The sequence below is a fragment of the Sarcophilus harrisii genome, chromosome 3 (assembly GCF_902635505.1).
Source record: "Sarcophilus harrisii chromosome 3, mSarHar1.11, whole genome shotgun sequence".
Lineage (NCBI taxonomy): Eukaryota > Metazoa > Chordata > Mammalia > Dasyuromorphia > Dasyuridae > Sarcophilus > Sarcophilus harrisii.
Genome location: NC_045428.1, coordinates 504,241,096 through 504,264,355, shown reverse-complemented (window position 1 = coordinate 504,264,355; position 23,260 = coordinate 504,241,096). Strand labels below are relative to the sequence as shown.

Here is a 23,260-nt window from a genome sequence, read left to right as displayed (position 1 = left end):
GTGTCTCAGGAATAGGGAAGCCCAAAGAGAGTGAGAGAGATAGGGGAACAGCCAGTTGGTGGAGTAGTTAGAACACACACAACATTTATTGATTAAATTTGCCATCTTATGTACGATGGTTCTAGGCACTTCAACAATTATAATTGTGATATCAAAGATGTCACTCATAACCATAACAGATATAATAACAATAATGAAGAAGTTTGACATTGAGAAAGTGAGAATTACCAAAATGTGATAGAGAGACACAATGTGAACACATGCTGTTGGAAAAAAGATGCAGAAAGACTGGCCCAACACAAGAATGCCACAAACTGTAATTGCAAAAAAAAACACATCTGAAGCACAGTAAAATAAAGTGCATTAAAACTAGATATCCCTGTATAGGTATATACAAAGTAATTTGGGCATTTTCAAAACACTGAGACTTGGGCAGAAGTTGCCAATTTTTTTTTAACAAGATGCCAGTTGGTGGAAACTGAATGGATGTCCATCAGTTGGAGAATGGCTGAATAAATTGTGGTATATGAAAATTATGGAATATTACTGTTCTGTAAGAAATGACCAACAGGATGATTTCAGAAAGGCCTGGAGAGACTTACACGAACTGATGCTGAGTGAAATGAGCAGGACCAGGAGATCATTATATACTTCAACAACAATACTAGATGATGACTAGTCCTGATGGATCAGGCCATCCTCAGCAACAAGATCAACCAAATCATTTCTAATGGAGCAGTAATGAACTGAACTAACTATACCCAGAAAAAGAACTCTGGGAGATGACTAAAAACCATTACATTGAATTCCCAGTCCCTATATTTATGCACACCTGCATCTTTGATTTCCTTCACAAGCTAATTGTACAATAATTCAGAGTCTGATTCTTTTTGTACAGCAAAATAATGTTTTGGTCATGTATACTTATTGTGTATCTAAGTTATATTTTAATATATTTAACATCTACTGGTCATCCTGCCATCTAGGGAGGTGGGGGGTAAGAGGTGAAAAATTGGAACAAGAGGTTTGGCAATTGTTAATGCTGTAAAGTTACCATGTATATATCCTGTAAATTAAAGGCTATATAAATAAAAAAAAAAAAAAAAAAACAAGATGCCAGTTGGAATGGCCTTTCTGGAAAGAGAATTATGGACAATCAAAGAATGCAAATAAAGACTCATCTTCTTCAGCTCTTCAGATTGTTCAGGAAATCCCCTAATAAACTCACAGTAGTAATAGGACTTAGAACAGATCCAAAAGAAAGTTATCAGGTAAGCATACAGAAGTAAGAAATAGTATTTTTTTTTAATCTTTAAGATGCCTTTTTGATGTTTTCCCCCCACATTGATTAGGATTCAAACAGAAATCCTCTCTTACAACAAATATATCTGTCCACCAATAAATATTTGGTCATATCTGAAAATGCATTTCTGATTCCTTTGTGCCTTCATCCATCACCTTTCTACTAAGATATGGGATGTTATTTTGCTAAATTTAATATCTTTGGTGGTTCTTGGGAAATATTTGCTGTGTTAAAACATAATATGATATTTTCCTTATTCTCATCCTTTTTGTCCCATATGCATTTCACACTGACTGCTCTCCCCCTCTCTGGTCATCTTTCCTTTCTAATTTATTTTGTGACACTACTCCCTCCTGGTTCACACCTTGTCTCACCATCCTTTTCAGCAGCCTTTTCTAGCTCATCAACTGTATCAGGCTCATCATTGGGTGCTCATCAACTTTCTGTTCTAGATCTTTTTCTCCCTCTCCACTCTGTTAATAATCTCATATGTTCTCATTCCATCTCTCTGCATATGAGTTACTTAACTTACACATGCAGCTCCAATATCCTCAGCATTTCAATCTTATATCACCACTTCTCTATGGAATATTTCACACTAGATATTCTGAGAGACAAATCAAACTGGCCAAAGTTGAACTCATCATGCTTCTCCTCCTCCTTTCAGACTTCATCATTTCTGTTGTAGGTTTCACCGCTTTTCTGGTCTCCCAGGTTTGTAACCTCATTGTCTTCCTTGATTCCTCACTCTCTCTTATTCCACATATCTAATCATTTTTCTAAATCTTTCCATTTCTCCCATATACATCCACATTTCTCACATCCACCCTCTTTTCTGCATTCACAGCTACCACCTTAGTTCAGGCCCTCATATCTCTCTCCTAGATAATTACATTTGTCTCCTGATTGATCTCTCTGCCTCAGATTTCTCACTACTCTGGTCTTTCTTCCACACTGCTGCTAAAGTAACTTTCTTAAGCACAGATATAATCTAGAATGAATATAAACTCCTCTGTTTAGTAACTTCTTTGTTACCTTTAAAGCTCTGCATTGGACATTACTTCCCCTCCTACTCCTAGTGAGCAAGGCAAACTGCTTTCCCTCATCTTCTCACAAACAACACTACCTTCCTTCTCCAATGTGCTGTCCCATGTGCCTGAAATAAATTCCCTTCTTACCTTTTTCTACCATCTTCTGCATGAAGCCTTTTCTAATTCTTCCAACCATATACCTTGTATTTAATTATTTTGTATATTTTTATATTTATGTTACATTTGTGTTGCATATATTTAAACATGTATTTGTTGTGCCCCTCATAAAAGCTCCTTGTGAGTAGGGATTGCATTCTTTGTCCTTTTATCCCCGTACCTGACACCTGATGAATACTTTATAAATTCTTAATGATTGGTTCATTCTCTCTCTGATTTGGATGTAAATCGTTGGGGCAGATTTTGAAGATCCTAAAGTATCCCAAAGAAAACAATCTTTATTCTTCCCTGTTAGCTGTTTTTTAAAATAGCTGTTAGAGTGCCTGAAAAACTATGAACAGAGGTTGGCAATATTATACAAGAGGCAGTATTCTACAACAAAAAAATTCCAAAGAAAAAGAAGAGTAAGAAAGCAAAAAAGTTCTCTGATGAACCTTTACAAATAGTTGAGGAAAAAGTAAAGTGAAATGTAAAGGAGAAAAGGGAAAAATAACACCCAAAAGAATGAAGAATTGCAGAGAATAGCAAGGAGATTTGCTTAAATGAGGAATGCAAAGAAATAGAAGAAAACAATAGAATGGGAAAGAGAAGAGATCTCTTCAAGAAAATTAGAGATATTAAGGTAACATTTCATGGACAAATGGGCATGGTTAAAGATAAAAATGCTAGAGACTTAACAGAAGCAGAAGGATGTAAGAAAAAATGTCCAAAATGCAGAAAAGAACTATGCAAGAAAGATCTTATCAGTAACCAAGATGATGATTAAGAGTCATTCATCCTAGAAATAAAAGCAATTTCCTTAGGAAATATTGCTTACAATGAAACTAGTGAAGGTGATAGAATTCCAGCTGAGTCACTTAAAGTCCTAAAAGATGATGCTGTTAAAATGTTACACTCAATATGCCAGCAAATTTGTAAAACTCAACAGTAGCTACTGGATTGGGAAAAAATCAGTTTACATACCAATCCTAAAAAAGGGCAAGCCAAAGAATATTCAAATTACCAAAGAATTGTTCTCATTTTACATGACAATAAGATTCTGCAAGTTAAGCTTCAACACTTAATATGAACTAAGAATAATCAGAAAACTAGGCTGATTTTTCAAAGAAACAAAGGAACTAGAAACCACATTGTCAACATTGACTGAATTAAGGAGAAAGCAAGAAAGTTCAAGAAAAACATTTATTTCATCGACTACACTAGAGTCTTTGATTGTGTGGATCCCAACAGAATGTGGCAAGCCCTCAAAAGAGATGGGAGTACCAGATCATTTTACTTGTCTTCTGGAGAATCTATATATGGTACTATAAAACAACTGATTTGTTTAAGATTTGACAAGGAGTCTGACAAGACTGTATATTGTCTCCTTATTTAACTTACATGCAGAGTGTGTCATGTGAAATGCCAAGCTGGATGAATCAAAAGATTACTAGGAAAAGGTTGCTGGGGAAAATTTCAACTTTTTCAGTTATGCAAATGATACCACTTTGATGGCAGAAAGTAAATGAGAATTAAGTCTTTTGATGAAGATGAAAGAGGTGAGTATAAAAGGTGGTGTGAAACTTAACATCAAAAAAATCTAAAATCTTGATAAACAGAGGGAGAAGGAATGGAAGCAGTATCAGGACTTATATTCTTGGGCTCAAAGATCACTGTAGATGATAATTGTAGCCATGAAATTAAAAGACGTTTGCTTTTTGGAAGGAAAGCCATGGGAAATATGAAAGCTCACTAAAAAACAGATGTCACTTTCCCAAACAAAAGTCTGTATAGCCAAAGCTGTGCTTTTTCCATTTACAACATATGGCTGCAAAACTTGGACTTAAAGGAAAACTGAGCACCCACAATTGATGTTGAATTGTAGAGCTGAGGAAAATTTTTGAGAATCCCTTGTGCAGCAAGAAAATCAAAACATTCTGTACTTAATAAAATGAATTCAGGTTATTCACTAGAAGATCAAATACTGAAGCAGAAATATTTTAGCCATATAATGAGAAGATGGAAGTCACTGGAAAAGACCTTAATGGTTGGGAATGATTGAAGACAAAAGGAAAGGAGATGGCACAGGATGAGATATATAGATAATATTATGGGAATAGTGAGCATGAACTTGGACAGACTTTGAGAGATAGTTGAGGATGAAAAGGCCTGGCATGCTATGGTCCTTAGGGTTCTGAAGAGTTGGACATGACCGAACAACAACAATATTAAATATCATTAGAAATTAATATCTATGAATTAGCTATTATTAGAAATGGTAGGGGTGTTGTGAATATTTGTGGTTAGCTTCTATAACATTTTTGAAATACTGTTTGATACACACTCTTTTTTTTTTTTTTTTTTTTATTTAATAGCCTTTTATTTACAGGATATATACATGGGTAACTTTACAGCATTAACAATTGCCAAACCTCTTGTTCCAATTTTTCACCTCTTACCCCCCCACCCCCTCCCCTATATGGCAGGATGACCAGTAGATGCTAAATATATTAAAATATAACTTAGATACACAATAAGTATACATGACCAAAACATTATTTTGCTGTACAAAAAGAACCAGACTCTGAATTATTGTACAATTAGCTTGTGAAGGAAATCAAAAATGCAGGTGTGCATAAATATAGGGATTGGGAATTCAATGTAATGGTTTTTAGTCATCTCCCAGAGTTCTTTTTCTGGGTATAGCTAGTTCAGTTCATTACTGCTCCATTAGAAATGATTTGGTTGATCTTGTTGCTGAGGATGGCCTGATCCATCAGAACTGGTCATCATCTAGTATTGTTGTTGAAGTATATAATGATCTCCTGGTCCTGCTCATTTCACTCAGCATCAGTTCGTGTAAGTCTCTCCAGGCCTTTCTGAAATCATCCCGCTGGTCATTTCTTACAGAACAGTAATATTCCATAATTTTCATATACCACAATTTATTCAGCCATTCTCCAACTGATGGACATCCATTCAGTTTCCAGTTTCTAGCCACTACAAAAAGGGCTGCCACAAACATTCGTGCACATACAGGTCCCTTTCCCTTCTTTATAATCTCTTTGGGATATAATCCCAGTAGTAACACTGCTGGATCAAAGGGTATGCACAGTTTGATAACTTTTTGAGCATAGTTCCAAACTACTCTCCAAAATGGTTGGATTCGTTCACAACTCCACCAACAATGAATCAATGTCCCAGTTTTCCCACATCCCCTCCAACAATCATCATTATTTTTTCCTGTCATCTTAGCCAATCTGACAGGTGATACACACTCATTTTGCCTTGGTTTCTGATTTTAATTTTAGAGTTTTACTTTATTGTCTGTACTCTTGACCTTATCTTAGATGTGTGGCAGGAAGAGGAGGAGAAAGCAGTGTAGTACAACTGATGATTTGATTATTGGAAATCTACCTTCTGACCATAGGAAATCTCAATTATGATTAAAACTCAGTTTGAAAAATTGTTTAAAAGCTTCCAGCAGGTATTAAGAAAACATTAATGCTCTGATTACAAGATTTCAGTGAAAATGAACTGATGTATCACATATAGTAAAATGATCTTAACTTTGTTGTTGTTGTTTTAGTAATCTGACTTTTGGGTGCTCTGTGGAAGTTCAAGGGGTATTGGTAAAAAGTCCTTACAAAAAGCAAAACGTGGAACTGAAGGCGGACAGAATTGAAGTCATTGGACATTGTGATTCTAAGGTATGCCGTTTGACTCTGGTTTTGTAGTATGGCCAATTTGAGAGATTGTGTTTAAAATATTTGCAGCTTGCTTTCCAGTGTCCTTTTAAAACGCTCATCTACAAAACATTTGGCAACCTGAGGAATTCAAAGATGGCAGCAAAAATAATTTAGGTGTTAAAATCTTAATGTGGGAAAAGTAGTTGTGTTTGCTTGTGCATTTCTGTACCATTTGTCACTATTGAAACTGGGCACTTTGACAGATGTTCCAGCTTAACTTGAATAACAGAAACAGCCAAGGCTGGACCAGTTTTTTCAAGTTCTTGTATATGTAAATGCCCAAAGTATAGAAAGCTTATGCAAGGAAGTGATTCTTAAGTTTTCTTTCTAAAAGTGAAACCTTAGTTGAGATAGACTTTCTGTAGCAGAAAATTCTGCTAAAGTAGAAACTTAGCAAATACTTATTTCTGATTTTGCTGTAGTGAAGGCTAGAATTGCTGGATGTTTGTGATTCCATGTCTGTTTTATGGAGAGAATATCATCTAATATTTTAAGAATAAAAAACAAAGGAAGAAGAAGGAAAATTTAATTATTTCAAGTTAGAGTTTAGTTGACATAAAGAAGATTCAAGGTAAAAGATATGAGATAGGAACATTTCTTAAGCTATTTTAGACAACACCTTTATTTTAGATCAGATTTAACCTTATTTTTTTTTTCTAGTATCAGGCACACAGCTTTGTACATAAAGGCCACATCATATGGCAAGAAATTCTGGTCAAATTATATAAAATTAGGTACCAAGCCATCTGGAAAATAGACTGCCAGAAAAAAACATGTGGCACACACAGAAAACTGAATAAAGATTGAAAATTTTTTCCTCCCCTTTTTAGATGACTTTTTTGATTCTTGACATTTTTAGTTCTTGAGTAGTCTTCTTGCTAATATTGGTGTGGATACCTAATGGTTCTTTCTGTCATTTGAAAATAGACATTAGATAAGGGCTGAATATTTAATCCCAGTTTTCAATTTATGTGGTCACATTTCTAAGGGTTTAATTTGATTTTGTTTTGTGTGTATGTATGTGTGTGTGTTGTAAAAATGTCCAAGAAAATATACAAAGGTAATAAAAAGGAACTCATTAAAATTATCAAAACCATGATCTGTTTTGTTTTTTTCCCAAGCCCTGGACACATGCTTACTATCATGGTTACATTAATGGTTCAAGTACACATGTGTGTATGTGTGTGTATATGTACACACATGAACACATATACTTCCTGAAGCATGAAACACATGGTTTGGTACTAGTCAGAGCATATTGCCCATTATCCAAGGATTGGGCTTTCATTGACTTTTCCTTCTTATTATAATTAGATTATATATTATAATTATAAGTGCAGATTATTATAATAGAAATGTAAATCCAAACAACTCTGAAATTTTACTTCACATCCAACAAACTGACAAAAGATGGGAAGTTAATGTTGGAAGATGTGTAGGAAAAAAAAGGCACATGAATGCATTGTCTGTGAGCTTTGTATTAGTATACTTATTCTTTAAGTTTGGAATTAGGCAAATAAAGATTAAAATATCCATGCTCTTGGACTCAAACATTTCACTGCTAGGCAAATTGAAAAAAAAAAAACACCTCAGACAATAGAATATTAGATGCTTATCAGTTGGTCAATGGCTAAACAAATTGTGATATGTAAATGTAATGGAAGGTTACTATGCCATGAGAAATGAGACACATGGTGCAGAGAAGCTCAGAAAAATTAACATGAATTAATGGAAAAGGAATTAACTGTGCAAAAAAACTCTAAATCAATGTGGGAAAAACCACAAAACAAATGAAATTCTGAAAAATTATAAAGACCTCTTTAGCCCCAAAGAAATATGAGAAGACATCTTCTCCTATTCCTTTGCAGAAGTTGGGGTCCATATAAAACATCAGTTTTTTTCAGCATATTAATTGATTTTACTTGATTATTTTTTTCTTTTCTTCTTTTTAGTTAAAAAAATATATTCTTTGTTCTTAAAAAAGAAAATAATAAAATACATAGAAAAAGTCACCAGTATGGCAGATTTAGGATGGAGGGATCATCACCTGTAGTTGGAGAAATCAGAAAATAAATTGTTAGTTGCAACATCAAAATTTGGTAGCATCTTAGTTATGTTTTGAAAGAGGGGAAGGTGCCAGTGTGTGGATATTAAAAAGGAGGTGAGTATCTTTCAGACATAAGGGATGCTATATTTAAATATAAGGATAGGAGAGATGGCAACATACATTCAGGAACAAGAAGTCTATTTTAGCTGGATCTTATAGTTCATGAAAAGGGATACTGTGAAATAAAGTCAGAAAGTAAAATTGGAGTCAGGCTGTGGAGCTTTGAATGTCAGGCAAGAAAATTTGTATTATATTTGGTAAATACCAGAGAATTTCAAAAGGTTAGGTGGCAATATTTGGATAGAAAAATATTTTCAGAGACAGAATTTAAAAAAAAAAAAACTTTTCAAGTCTTCATGCAGTTTTTTAAAAATTGTCACATAGAAGATAATGTTCATTTGAGTTCCATGATTGTGAAGTGATAGTGAGTTTTTTAGAAATGTTTTAGTTGATCATGATATTGAACATCTACAAGGTGCATGAAAGAAAACAGTGTAGGAAAAAATAAACCAAGGAATTGGGATTACAGTCGATCATTTTTTAAGAGAAGAAGAAGGCAGTCCTTTTGTTTGGAACAGTAGAAATGACATCACTTCTGAAATGTGAAGAGAACCATTATAATGAAAGCATTCTCTTCTCCAGTGTCTCATTTGTTTTTTACTGTTCTTTGGCAGACATTCCCTTTTAAATATAAGGAGAGATATCCTCTAGAATATACTCGACAATATCCTCACTTTCGATGTAGAACCAATGCCCTGGGCTCTATATTGAGGGTCCGTAGTGAAGCTACAGATGCTATACACTCTTTCTTCAAGGTACGTAATTTTACTTCTTTAATTTGATTGATCTTTTTTATTCTTTTCTATAACTTTAAAATGTTATAAGTTTAAAAATTAATCCACAGAGTTTACATATCAAATATAAAATCCATTATTTGGTTTTTAAAGCCCTGTACAACCTTACCATTCCATTCTTACATTTTATTCTTGCCATGTAATCTAGCAACACTGACTTTTGCTTGCATATGACATCATCTTACTCTTACTTGCTCGTTCCCCTAATTATATCTCCATGTCTTTTCCCAGTCTTGTCTTTCATTCCTGAAATGCTGCCTCTCTTTCAAGCCTCTATTCAAATACTGTTTTCTGCAGTAGGCTTCTTACACTCTCTACTCCTGGACTTTCATTCTCAAACTATCTCCACATTCCCACCCCCCCCTCCTCTCCCCCTGTATCTTATCTATACATAGTTGTTTGCATGTTGTCTTCCTCATTAGAATGTAAGTCCTTGTGGATGTGAAGTGAAGTATTTTTTCCTTTCTTTGCCAACTTAGTGCTTATAGTTCTTGGTACCTAGTAAGCACTATTTAACAAATGTTTGTTAACTTGATGTATTTATTAATAACTTTTATATAATGTGTTGAAGTTTATAGTGCATTTTAGATATATTATTCAATTTAATTTTCATAATACCTCAGAAATATCCCTGTTTTAGAGACATAAAAATAGAATTAGATATGTTAAGTGACTTGTTCAAAGTCATATCACTAGTAGCAGAAGTAGAACCTGAACTCATGTCTTCTGACTCAGAATCACAATTTTGGATTGAAAGAAATCCCACCAATCATCAAGTCTAAATCCATACCTGAAGAAGAATTCCCAGTACAACATACCCACTAAGTGATCATCCTGTCTTGGCTTGAAGTCCTCAAGTGAATGGGAATTAAGTATCTTAAAGGCAGCTCTTATATATTCCTCTCAGCTTTTTCATCTCTAGGTCTCTAAATTAAATGTGCTCAGTTCTTTTAACCACCTAATGATTTATATGGCCTGGATTTGATATACCTTATAGTACACAGTAGTTCTAGGAACTGATTCTTTTGTTTTCTTTTTTTTTTTTTTTTTTCTGAAAATTGGGATAACATTTGCCTTCTCCATTTACTTTCTTTCACACAGTACTGATAGTAGTTCAGAAATCATTCACTGATTTTTATTTTTAGTACCTGATGATTTAGTTCACTTGGGGCTGGTGACTTAAATTTATCAAAGGCAGCTAAGTGCTCTTTCATTATCTTCTAATTTTGGGTATCAGTTCCCTATCAGTTACTTTTGATCTCTTTGCAGGCCAAAGATCCTTTACCCTGGCAGAGAGACAGAAGCAAAATAAGCTGTTCTGTTACTTCTCCATTGTCAGTTATCATTGTTCCATCTACATTGAACCATGGTCATATCTCTTTTCTAAGCCTTATCTTTTTTCTCCAGTAATTCTTAATTTACTTCCTCACTCTGAATTGTCACACTCCTGATGCTGTTTTTCTTTTTTTGTATAGGGCTCTGCCAATATTTTGTATTCATTTTTTACTTTCCCTTGCTTGCATATTCTATACATACCTTTTAAAGGGAAGTTTGATTGTTGAGTCCTCTGTGTATCCATCTTGGTTTTTTAGAATACTCCCATTTTTTTCTTCCTTGGAATTGTTCTTCTTTTGTGTCTTCAATATTCCTTCTTGAATAGTTCCCTTCCCTCCTTCATTTCTGTATTTTCTAAGATTTTTATCTATATGTGATCCTCCTGTTATTCCTCAGAAACTTTTGAAATATGTTCCCCTAAAATCCAGAATGCACATTAGATTGTTGTTGGCTTCCTTCTTTGTCATAAACTTTAGAGAGTATCCTTTTTTGCATTGATTTTCCATTGTTTTCCCCTTTTAATCATTGTCTCTTTGGTAGTGAAAAATTCATATCCAAAATAGAATTTACCCCTATTGATTCCTTCATCCTTTAAAGGATGAAATTATTATTAAAGCAAGACAAGAAGTTTCAGTTGTTCTGTTTTGTTATGTTTTCAGAGGGAGCTCCAACAAATATCTGGATAAATCTGTTATTTTTATATCTCTTTTTCAGATTTATGGTAGTTTCTTCAACTTTTCTTTCATTTCTTCTTTGTATATAGTAATAGTCTAGTGAAATAAATCACTTTCATTTATTTTCTCATTGATCTTTACTCAAATGCTTTCCACCATGGATTTTTTTTCCTCTCTCTCCCTTCCCCCTTCTCATTTTTCTTAAGTGAAAATACCTTCTTAATATTAACTCCTTCAAATGAGTATACAACCTAATAATTACTTAAATAATATTTATTTAAAATAATAATAATATTTATATCTGCTGCTCTCTGCTCCAAGTGTCTTGTTTCTTTCAAATAAATTATATCTACTAGAGCAATATTGCAATGCATGAGGTTCAAACCAAGAAACCTCAATTAAACTTCTAAGGTCAAATTTGCCTTCTTATGCTATATAGGCCTTATAATTTCTCTTACTTGTTGCCAAACTTTGGGCATTATGCATAACTAATGGAGGCTATGGAGTTTACAACTAATAGGTACTTTCTTGGATTTTGTCTTATATGAATTTCTGATATTAATAGCATTCCTACTACATTGTATATAATCTCTTTCTATTTAAATTGGTAGGTATATTTGACAGTTTTCTCTTGCATCACGCTGTCACTGTGTTACCATACATTTATTATTATTAAATCTAAACAAAAATGTGTATGGGCACCTGAGTGCCTATACATCATGGAGAGAAAGAGAGATCTGACCTGGGACTAGTGATTATCCAACCCTTTCCCCCAATGGAAGGAGCATATGCTTCATCAGTGCTGACTCTATAGAAAACATAGAGAATCATATGCTTCAGTTCAAAGGAAAGAAATGAATAACTTTCTTTTGGATTTTTTTTTGTTGCTACTCTAGGTTATATATGATCTGCAAATGTTAGTTTAACATGCCTTCCTCTCTCTCCTTCGTTACAGCTTGGTCACAACTTTCTTAGGGTTAATGCAGGCATCTTTCTTTAATAAGCTGTGTCTGATCCGTTTTCTAGAGGTGTGAAACTATGCAGTCAGAAGAAAAAACCTTTTAATCAGCCAGAAGAAAAGTTCATATGAGGCATTGTCATTTCTTTTTAGTTTAAGATCTTCTGACATGCATTTTACTCTATCTCTCCTGCCTGCCATATGGGTTTGCAGCAATTTCTTGAAGCACATATACACAAAAATTTTGGTTAAGATTTAAAATAATTCTTCCTTCCCATATGGTTCCAAACACTGAAAAAGTACACCTGCTGTTTAGAAACATGCATACAGTACTTTAGCCACTAGGTGGTGGTAGTGCAGTCTTATAACAACTCTCTTCAAGGATTGATAAGAAGACAGCATATTTAAAAGTACATACTTCCTGAATACTACAGATAATGGATACATGTATATGTGTATATACCCACATAATATATAGATTACCTTTGCATATATGTATATTTTCTAAAAATGAAAAAAACTTTTTTAAAACATATTACCTTATCTCTACTTGTTGAAATATTTTCTTCCTTTAAGACCCAACTCAGGTACCATCTTCTCTATGAAGTTTTTCTTGATTTCCTTCTCACTGAACAATCTTTTTTTCTCAGATTGTACTAGAGTATTTCTCTGTATCTCTTTTTTTGCTCTTTTACATTCCATTTTGTATCATACTTGTGTGCAGATCACATATCTCTTAGAAGAAATTAAATTTCTTGGGAACAAGAACTATTTTCTTTATACATATTCTTGTTTATAGTAGGAAACTAGTAAATGACTAGTTAAGTGAATTTGTTTATTGTTTCTAAAATGTCTTTTGTAGTTATCTTTGAACCCAAATAAGCAGACTTGAAAAAAAATTTGTCTAAAATATGAATAAGTAACCTCTAAGTAAAGTTTTGATAAGTTCCTTGAGACATGTGAACATTATAATGATTTTGGCTGCTGAGACACCTTTCCCCCCCCACCTCTTATTTTGATTCTTAGCTATATTCTTGATAGTTAAGCATTATTTAAAGTCTTTACTAGGCATGACCACTTATGTCCCTTTTTCCTCTCTTAAGTTGTATTTTTCTTCATTCTTTTTTTTTTAATTATTGTTTTCTTCCACTGGTGCCTATGGTTTGTCTATGGCACCTGGGTACTTCTTATCTTTACTACTTTTTTTTTTACCTTGCTAGAAAAATAATTAGTATTTGATGATTAACTTGTGAACTCTATTTTTTCACTTCAAGTATCCATAATTTGTTCAGTAGGATATATCAGAACTTGTATTTTGCTAATATAACTAAAGGGACAGTTCTCTTTAAAACAGAGATGAACCTAGTGATTCCTACTTACACAACAAAACGATTCCTACTACTTACAAGTTTATCTAAAAAAACCTGAGTGATGCTTTTCACCAAGTTTTCAATATTTTTTTCTTATATCTTTGTGCATTTGTGAATTGGAAATTATGTTTTGCTTTTCCCTTTATCTTCTTTCCTCTTCATTCTTCACTTTATTTTCTATATTTGAGCTTACAAGTGTTTGTATTTCATATGGAATAAATGATTCATATCCATAATTCTTGCCTCCCAGGAGATAAAAATTTTATGCAGTGATGTTATTGATTATGTCTCATCAGTTCTTCAAAATGTATTTGTTATAATACTTCTGGGCATATTGCACTCATATTTAGTACTATTTAAATACTTTTCTGAGATTCAAATTCCTTCTCTTAATATTTACAAAGTTATATCATAGGAAAAGGAGTTGACTGAATTCCTTTTGCCTGTCCTTCAAATATTGAATCCACTGTGTTTTGGAAGGATACAGAAATTGAAAGATCCCTATTCTCAGAAGATCGTCTAAGAATAGCAAATACATACTAATAACTATGGAAACATCATCATTTCTACCAGTTCTGTAACTGGAAATTTGTGTCATTTTCTATTTGTTCAAGGCTAATGTTACAGACAAGCTATGCTGATTTTTTAGTAGTATGAACTCATCCTTTGCCTTATTCTGATGTATTTGTCTAGCCTGTGACCTATCTACATCCCTAGTTAGTATAAGAAGAGCGTACCTTGGGATTGCTGGGTTATTTCAGTCCCACTAGCATTACCTTAGTGTAGCTTTTGTGGTTCGCTAATGGAAATATTGTCAGACTTTAGATCTGCAGGGCTTTCTTGGGCGCCTCTGTAATGGATGCATCTAAGCATTGATGCTCAAGCCCTTCCTTTAGGCAAAAGGAAGTCTCTGTATGTGATATGCATTGTTAACAGTTTAATGCTAGTGCCTTCTTATAAATCATGTCTGATTTTTTCATTGCCTGTTTGTTTCCTTACTCTGCTAATTTTCCTATCTTTTGGTGGGTCATATCTATAAAGCATACAGTTTCCTGGGTAGCATGACACACATTGATCACTTTGCATTCCTTGGTGACATGAACAACTTTATCATGGACCCTCCTTTATTTTTAGTGATTTTATGTATGTACATCTGGTCATCTCAGTCCTATTACAACAAGATTTCTATAATGTTGCAAACCTTTTTAAGCTTTACAAAATACTTTCTTCATGACAACCCTGAGGTAGGTGAGGCAGATCCTATGATTTTGTATGATTTTATGTACAGATAAGGGCACCAAGGTTTAGGGAGTGTAAATGATGTCAGGGTCACAGAGCAAGTATCACATAATGATTAGATCCCTATCTTGTGACTCCAGGTCTGGTGCGTTTTCTTTTGGACTACACTTCTCAAAAATAGACTATGGCTACATAATTCTTGTAAATCACTCTTAAGCCCTGGCAATTGAAGAAGACAGTATGGAATAAAGGAAACCGTCCCTGTTCATACTTCCTTCTCTCATTCTCTAGGAGACAAGGAAAAAGGATAGCAACAATCTGGGAGCAGAAACACAAATCATCAAAAACACTCTGAAAGTGTTCAAAATCAGTGTAGAAATGAAATATGTACTCAGTTTTTAGAGAATGACAAATAGTTATAGAAGCACCTAGATGATTCAATGATCCACTGAGTCAGGATCATTTGAATTCAAATCTGGTTTTAAACTTTTACCTGTAGGACTGTGAGCAAGTTATTTAACTTCTCCTGTAATTCACTGGAGAAGAAGATGGGAAACTCTTTCATATTTGCCAAGAAAACCCTAGACAGGGTCACAGTCTCAGATATGATTGAACAACAATAACAATAAAAATCAATTTTGATATATTATGGAATGGACTAGGATTCTATTATAAATAAAGGTAGATATAGAAGAATTCAGAGAAAGAGATGAAGACCTATAGAAATTGATGAAGAGTGAATTAAGCGGAACTAGGAAAATAATATATCCAGTGATTGCACCACTGTGAACAAAATCAATATATGGTGACAGCAGTTGTTGTTTACTCATTCAGTCATGTCTGATTCTTCTTGACCCCATTTGGGGTTTTCCTGGCAAAGATACTGGAGTAGTTTGTGATTCCCTTCTTTAGCTCATATTACAGATGAGGAAACTGAGACAAACAGGGTAAAGTGACTTGTCCAGGGTCACACAGCTAGTAAGTATCTCAGGCTGGATTTGAGCTGAGGAAAAGGAGTCTTCCTGACTACAGGCCCAGTTCTCTATCCCCTAGGACACTTAATTGCTAGCCATAGCAACGTACTGGTGGTAGAAGTGGTCAAATATAATTGTCATTGTTAATACTATTTTGAAAGTTTAAAGAGAACCTTCCTACTTTTTGTTAACAATATATCATAAGGGTATTTGGTGTTTTTAGTAAATGTTGGTTGTGTCAAAAAGAGTGTCAGTGAATTTAAATGAAAAGTGTTAGCTTGGGAAGTAGGAGACCTAGATGCAAGTCCCAACTGAGATATTAGTTAAGTTGGTCACTTTGGGCAAGGCACTTCCCTTCTCTAGGCTTCCACCTTATCTCTGAAATTACAGGTGTGGCTTAGATCTTTAGAGACAAACTAAAATAGAAGTGTGGGCCACAGTCATTAAAAAGAATCCCTGAAGAACACATAAAATGTGGTTAAATTTTTTTTTGAAATTTATTTATTTATTATAGCTTTTTATTTACACGTTATATGCATAGGTAATTTTACAGCATTGACAATTGCCAAACCTTTTGTTCCAATTTTTCCCCTTCCCCCCACCCCATCCCCTAGATGGCAGGTGACCAATACATGTTAAATATGTCAAAGTATAAATTAAATACAGTATATGTATACATGTCCTAACAGTTATTTTGCTATACAAAAAGAATCGGACTCTGAAATAGTGTACAATTAGCCTGTGAAGGAAATAAAAAATGCAGGCGGACAAAAATAAAGGGATTGGGAATTCTATGTAATGGTTCATAGTCATCTCCCAGAGTTCTTTCGCTGGGTGTAGCTGGTTCAACTCATTACTGCTCTATTGGAACTGATTTGGTTCATCTCATTGCTAGAGATGGCCACATCCATCAGAATTGATCATCATATAGTATTGTTGTTGAAGTATGTAATGATCTCCTGATCCTGCTCATCTCACTTACCATCAATTCATGTAAGTCTCTCCAGGCCTTTCTGAAATCATCCTGCTGGTCATTTCTTACCAAACAATAATATTCCATAATATTCATTTGTGGTTATATTTTAAAATGTAATATTATCTATGTTTTATTGTATTTTTATTTATTTTGTTAAATATTTCCCAATTATATTTTTATCTGCTTTTACCTGTTTGTTTGGCACCTCCGATCTAGTAATATCTAGATTCCTTTCTTAGTTCCACAGTTTTTTGTAATGTCTTATTGTGCATAGTAGGTAGTCAAGAAGATTATTGAATGATTTATAGGCACTTAAGGATATTTTCCTTGTTTGAGGAGGTTCTACATTTAATTGGAGTATTGTTTAACATTTTTGCCTTGTGACTCTTATATTACTACTAATTGAAGTTCTTGCTCTTGTAATTGTTTTTAACAAACATGTACTGAAAAAAATTTTTTTTCCTTTTCAGGCTAATGGCTACATACATATTCACACCCCTGTGATCACATCAAATGACTGTGAAGGTGCAGGAGAACTCTTTCAAGTTGAAGTAAGTTGTGTTTCAGAACATGGATGTTTATGATTTTCAACTTTCACAGTTTTTTTTTTGAAGTTCATAGAAGATCTTTAGGTACAGGTAGGTAGCACAATGGATAGAAACCAGCCCTGAAGTCAGTAGGACCTGAGTTCAAATCTGGTGTCAGACACTTAACACTTCCTAACTGTGTGACCTTGGGCAAGTCACAGCCCAATTACCTCAGCAAAAAAAAAAAAAAAAAAAAGATAATAGAAGATCTTTGAGGATCACTGTGGTAATAGCTTATACTTAAATGGTTGGTTGTTTTTCAAAATACATTACCTATGTTTTCATTTAATGCTCATGATAATCCTGTGAGTTAGTGAAAGTAGTATCCTTATTTTACTTATAATGAGAACTAAAACTTAGAGAGGTAGCCTTGATTTGCTAAAAGCCAGTCCAGTGGGCCCAAATGTGAATTTTGAGGCTTTTCCTAATTGTCTATAGTGCCAAGTACTGTTCAAGCACAAAAGTGAATCTGTTTCTGCTCTCAAGGAACTTATATTCCACCTGGGAAAATAATGTATACATATATAATAAGTATATTCAAAGCTAATAAAAGTTAATGGTTGAAGATAAGAACTGATACCTGGGAGAATAAGGAACAAAATTATATAGAAACTATATTTTTCTTTTGCCTATATTGCTGAGCTTTGAAGGAAATGACAGATTTTAAAAAGTGAAATTGAGGAGGGAGTACATTCCAGGCATGACAGAAATTCAGCAAAAATGGAAGCCAGTTTGGTACATGAAGGGAACACTAATGTATAACGGCTTGAAAAGTTGGTTGGATCCAGGTTTTGAAGAGTTTTAAAAGCTTAATAGAAGAATTTATATTTGCTCCGGGAAGGAAATAGGAAGCCAGTAGAGTTCATTGATTACAGGAGTGACATAATCATTACATGTGCATTAGGATATATTGGGGAGGGGACCAAATGAAGGCCAGTCACTGTAACAATTTGAATGAAATCTATTTGTTTTGAGTTCTAGAAGTTTGAAATGAGGTTTGATCAATAGATACCCCTACTCGTTTCATTTTCTACCTTTGTCAGCAGCAGTCTCTCCAAATAAGTGATTATGTAATTTTTCAACATTTGCACTTGAGAAGGGAAATGGAGAAAACCCACATGTAAGTCTTATGTATCCAAAAGAGATTTTTAAAAGGATATTTCTTACAGCTTACTGAGGCCTCAGGAAGGCTAGAAATAGAAGGGACATTCTATACCTCCAATTTTGTGCAGATATTGGTTGGGGACATGAGCACTTGCACTTTTGGGTGACATTTGCAATCCTTCCAGTAAGATAATAAATAAAACACTGTCCTCATCATCTGCCCTCATAGTCATTATTCATTGAGATCCCTTGAAAGTTCATATATACCTTGTCACATTGCCCTCCATACTCCACACACCCCAAGTCATTGCCAACTAATCTGTTGTTTCACCCTCAAGGCTCCTTTTTTTTTTTTTTTTTAAATAATAATAGCTTTTTATTTTTCAAAATTCTTACAAAGATAGTTTTCAACATTCACCCATGCAAAACCTTATGTTCCAAATTTTCCTCCCTTCTCCATCTCCCTCCTCCCCTAGACAGCAAGCAATCTAATAAAGATTAAACATGTGCATTTCTTCTAAATATATTTCCAATTTATCATGCTGCACAAGAAAAATCAGATCGAAAAGAAAAAAAATGAGAAAGAAAAAAAACAAGCAAATAACAACACTACAACAAAAAAGATGAAAATACTTGCTGTGATCTACATTAAATCCCCACAGCCCTCTCTCTGGATTCAAATGGCTCTCTCTATCACAAGTCTATTGGAATTAACCTGAATCACCTCATTGTTGAAAAGAGCTAAGTCCATCAAAATTGATCATCACATAATTTTGTTGCCACAGTATACAATATTCTCTTGGTTCTACTCACTTCACTCAGCATCAGTTCATATAGATCTCTCCAGGCCTCTCTGAAATCATCCTGCTGATCATTTCTTATAGAACAATACTATCCCATTACATTCATATACCATAACTTACCCAGCCATTCCCTAACTGATGGGCATCTACTTAGTTTCCAGTTCCTTGCCTTGGCAGGATTTCTAAGAAATGTTTTCTTGCACAGGTGGTCAGAGCTCATATAGAGAACAAAGGTGCCAAAATTTATTATAGCTTAAATTTTTGATTTAACCTTTACTTGTCTTGTGCCAGTCTTAAGACTACAACATGATTCTTCCCCTCTCCCCCTGCCCCCTGCTCAAGGCAATTGGGGTTAAGTGACTTGCCCAGGGTCACACAGCTAGGAATGTTAAGGATTCTGAGGCCAGATTTGAATGCAGGTCCTCCTAACTTCAGATTTATCCACTGAGCCACCTAGCTGCCCCTACAGCATGATTCTTGGTCTAGGGTTCATGTATTTGGTTGGGAAGAAAATTATATATTTTGATCTCTAATCTTTGGTTTCTTTTGTAATCTAATGCTTTTTTTTTTTTTTTTTTTTTTTTTTTTTGCACTTAAAGACATAATTCTCAGCATTCCCTATGCTTTATTAGACTGCCAGAGGGGTTCCTCACACACACACACACACACAAATTACGAACTACACTAAGGAATTCTATAGGCAAAGATAGCCTTATCTTTGTATATACTTTCTATGTTGGGGCATCTTGCATATTTGAGGGGGAGTAGGTAGGAAATTGCCTAAAGCTAAAATAACCGGAGAGACTTGAGAGGTCCTAATTTGTGTCAATGATTTTTGTGGTTGTTGTGAAAAAGGTACTGTACAAGTGTGCATTTTTATTAATTGCATTGTTCCTCAGTGAACTTTCCTGGGCACATAGCCTTAAGACTTTTCAGTTTGGTATTAACCACTAAGCTTTCTCTCTAAGCATCTTATCCTTTGAACATCTTAGGCCCATGATGGAGACCGTAAAGTAGTACTTTAGTGAAGGCCTGAAAATTAGCCCTTTTCTAAAACCAGCCCTTGAAAAATACACAATAAAGTATTCAGCTTTTAAAAGCTAAATGATGTCTCAGTAGTAATGAAGCAATAATGGATATCATAAGATCTACAAGTTGGGTCCTTACTTTCTCTTTTTTTGGTATCTATTGAAGCAAGAATTGCTCACTGTAAGTACTGCATTCATCCATAATATAAACCATCCCCCTAAGTAATGTCTCTTTAGAAGGAAGTGTATTTGTGCAGGTGTGTATGTTCATGTGCATGTGCATACTTAAGATATGTATACACATACACTTACTAACTACTCATTAATGATAACTCATACTCAGATTTATGCCAGCTAGATTTTTAGAAAAACATAGCATATATTTGGACCAATAGGATACATTTAAATTCTCATTAACCCCAAAGAAGAAAAAAGTTAAATGACAAACTTATGGTTTGGAATAGGAATTTTTTAAAAATGAATATCATTATGATACATGAGACACACATAAAACATTTTTAAAGCAGTCTATTTGTTGAAACAGCCCTGACAATGTTAAATATGGAGAGAATGAGCAAGACAAAATTTTTAAATCCCAAACTAATTCAGTAATGTGTGAATATTAACAGATCTCAGTAATACTAAGTTTGAATGTGAATAAATAAGAAGAAAAATCAAGTTTCTAAATTTAAGGAATGAAAAGAATGCTGAATTCATAATATTTAGAACTATAGGATTGAAGAATTTTTTTGTTTTGTAGTTACTCTTACATCCTTATAGAGAAATTTTATAGTTCTAGCTAGTAAAGCTCACAACTCTTGGATTCTTTGACCTTGGAGTTATTTATCAAGATTTACAAAATAGCGTTTGCTTTTTAATAGTGTCTCATCTCTATTTGTTTTCAAAAACTACTGTTTTTCACAATTGCTGCTTACTACTGTTCTTGGAAGAGTTTACATTCCTGGTCGTCCTAATAGTTTTCTGCCTCATGATAATTTTCCCTCAGTTTCCTTTTAGAACAGATAAGCAGAGATTAGACTTTTGATAGTCCATTTTTAAAAAAATGCCTTTGAACAAGAGAATGCTGAAGTTTAATCATATACCATCTTCTTCAGGTGATTAGAATTTATGGGTGTGTGTGTGTGTGTGTGTGTGTGTGTGCGTGTGTGTGCGCACACACGTGCACACATGGAGGCAATTGGGATTAAGTGATTTGCCCAGGGTCACACATCTAGAAAGTGTTAAGTGTCTGAGGCCAGATTTGAACTCAGATCCTCCTGACTTCGAGACTAGTGCTCTATCCACTGTACCACCTAACTGCCCCCCATCCCCCACCCCTTTTTTTTTTTTCAGGATCAAGGAACAAAAAGCTTTATTAAAACGCCACAAGGCAGGCACAGTTCCCTAATGGATCCCTAGGATGGGATCTTTTATGAGAGAGAAATCAACAAAGTGGTATGCCAAAAATGTTGTGATGTTGAGGTCTGGGTTGTGGTATTGTCCTTGAAAGATTCACACTCAAACCATCTCCAAACTAAGCAAAGGCATTTATTTGGAAATTTACTTGATTGAGGACTGATGCATCCTCCAGACCTCCTCTCTAAGGGAAAGGGGCAAACCAGCAGAGTGAGGCAAGCATTTATATAGAGAAAGAAAAGTAAGCTTAAAAAAATAAAGAGTATTTGATAGAGCAGGAGAATCAGATGATCTCAGAAGATTCTGCATAACTTTGGACAATCTCAGGCAAGGTATGCGTGGGAAATGTCCTTGTTATTGGATTATAGTATGAATGGAAAAACATAAATGGCTCTTTTATTCTGGGACTGGGACAGCAGCTATGTAGGCATGGAAAAGCTGCAGTGTCCTTTGGGTCCAGTGAAGTTCCAGAGAGAAAGTGACAGTGTTATTGGGCTGGAGCAGATACTATGACTCCATCACTCCCCTGTCAAAGGACCAGGAATCAAATTCATTTGCGGTTATGGATGATGGTCTCATCTGTCAAAACTGCTTCAGGCTGATAAAGGTAGAGATGGATGTGAATTGCACCCAAGCAGCATCCAAAGGTGAGCTGTCCTTTCCAGAAGTTGAGGTATACATTGATATTCCTTTTGCAAGGGCATGTGAAATCTCACAGAGGAATATCATTCACAGTTACTTAAGCATTAGTAAGACCCTAAGGTCTCCAAGTTTAGTTTCTTTCTTTGCCTTAGGGTTCATCCTGCATTTTCTCTCTTTGCCAGCATAGATCCCAAAGACAATCAGTAAGTACTTAAAGATAAATATAAATCTCTCTTCTCTGCTCAGGAATAGTGTTAGAGTGAGGGAGGGAGTCTTTCAGTCACTCCTCAGGTAGAAGAAATTGTATGTTCCATCCCAGCAATATTTTTCCCTCGTTCTACTTTTATCACTACTTGAAATCCTTGGTTTATTCTTAACTTGGAGATCATCAGAGCAGCTTAGGAAGAAGAAGTGGCCCTCAAAGTATTTATTCACATTTACTTAGAATCTGTTATGGACAGAACTCTTATATTCGGTACTATAGGATATAGAAAGACAAATAATAACAATAACTTGCATTTGATATTTAGGTTTAGGTAATATTAAAGTTTGCAAACTGCTTGTCTACAGAATAATGCTCTGAGATAGATAGTACAAATATTATTATTATTCCTATTTTATACTTGAAGAAACAGACCAGAAAAGGTAAAGTATCCTGCCTATAGATCCATAGCTAAAAAATGTCTTAAGAGAGTATTTGAAACCTTGACCTTTTAACTCAAAGTTCAGTAAACTCTCCATCATACCATGTATTTTCATGCATAGGACAGATTTAGGTCTTTTCCATAAAGTTGATGAGTTGAAAGAAAGAAGGATAGTTTTGTTGGGTTTGGGTTTTTTTTTTTTTTTTTAATTCACTTCCTTGAAGTTACTTTACCTTCATTGTACATCTGTGTATTTTTTTTTTTTTTTTTTTTTTTTTTGTAATTGTTCATTGCCCCAAGATCCTGAAGC

The 23,260-nt window shown here is 34.4% G+C and overlaps 1 protein-coding gene across 1 annotated transcript in view; it reads left to right on the top strand.

The window, feature by feature from the left end:
* The window catches only part of NARS2 (asparaginyl-tRNA synthetase 2, mitochondrial), a 156,904-nt gene that overhangs the window by 7,358 nt on the left and 126,286 nt on the right, over positions 1–23,260 (top strand). The window contains exons 3-5 of the mRNA XM_003764620.4: positions 6,080–6,200; positions 9,021–9,161; positions 17,197–17,277. Coding sequence (XP_003764668.1) covers positions 6,080–6,200; positions 9,021–9,161; positions 17,197–17,277 — 343 coding nt within the window. The remainder of the gene's footprint in view (positions 1–6,079; positions 6,201–9,020; positions 9,162–17,196; positions 17,278–23,260) is intronic.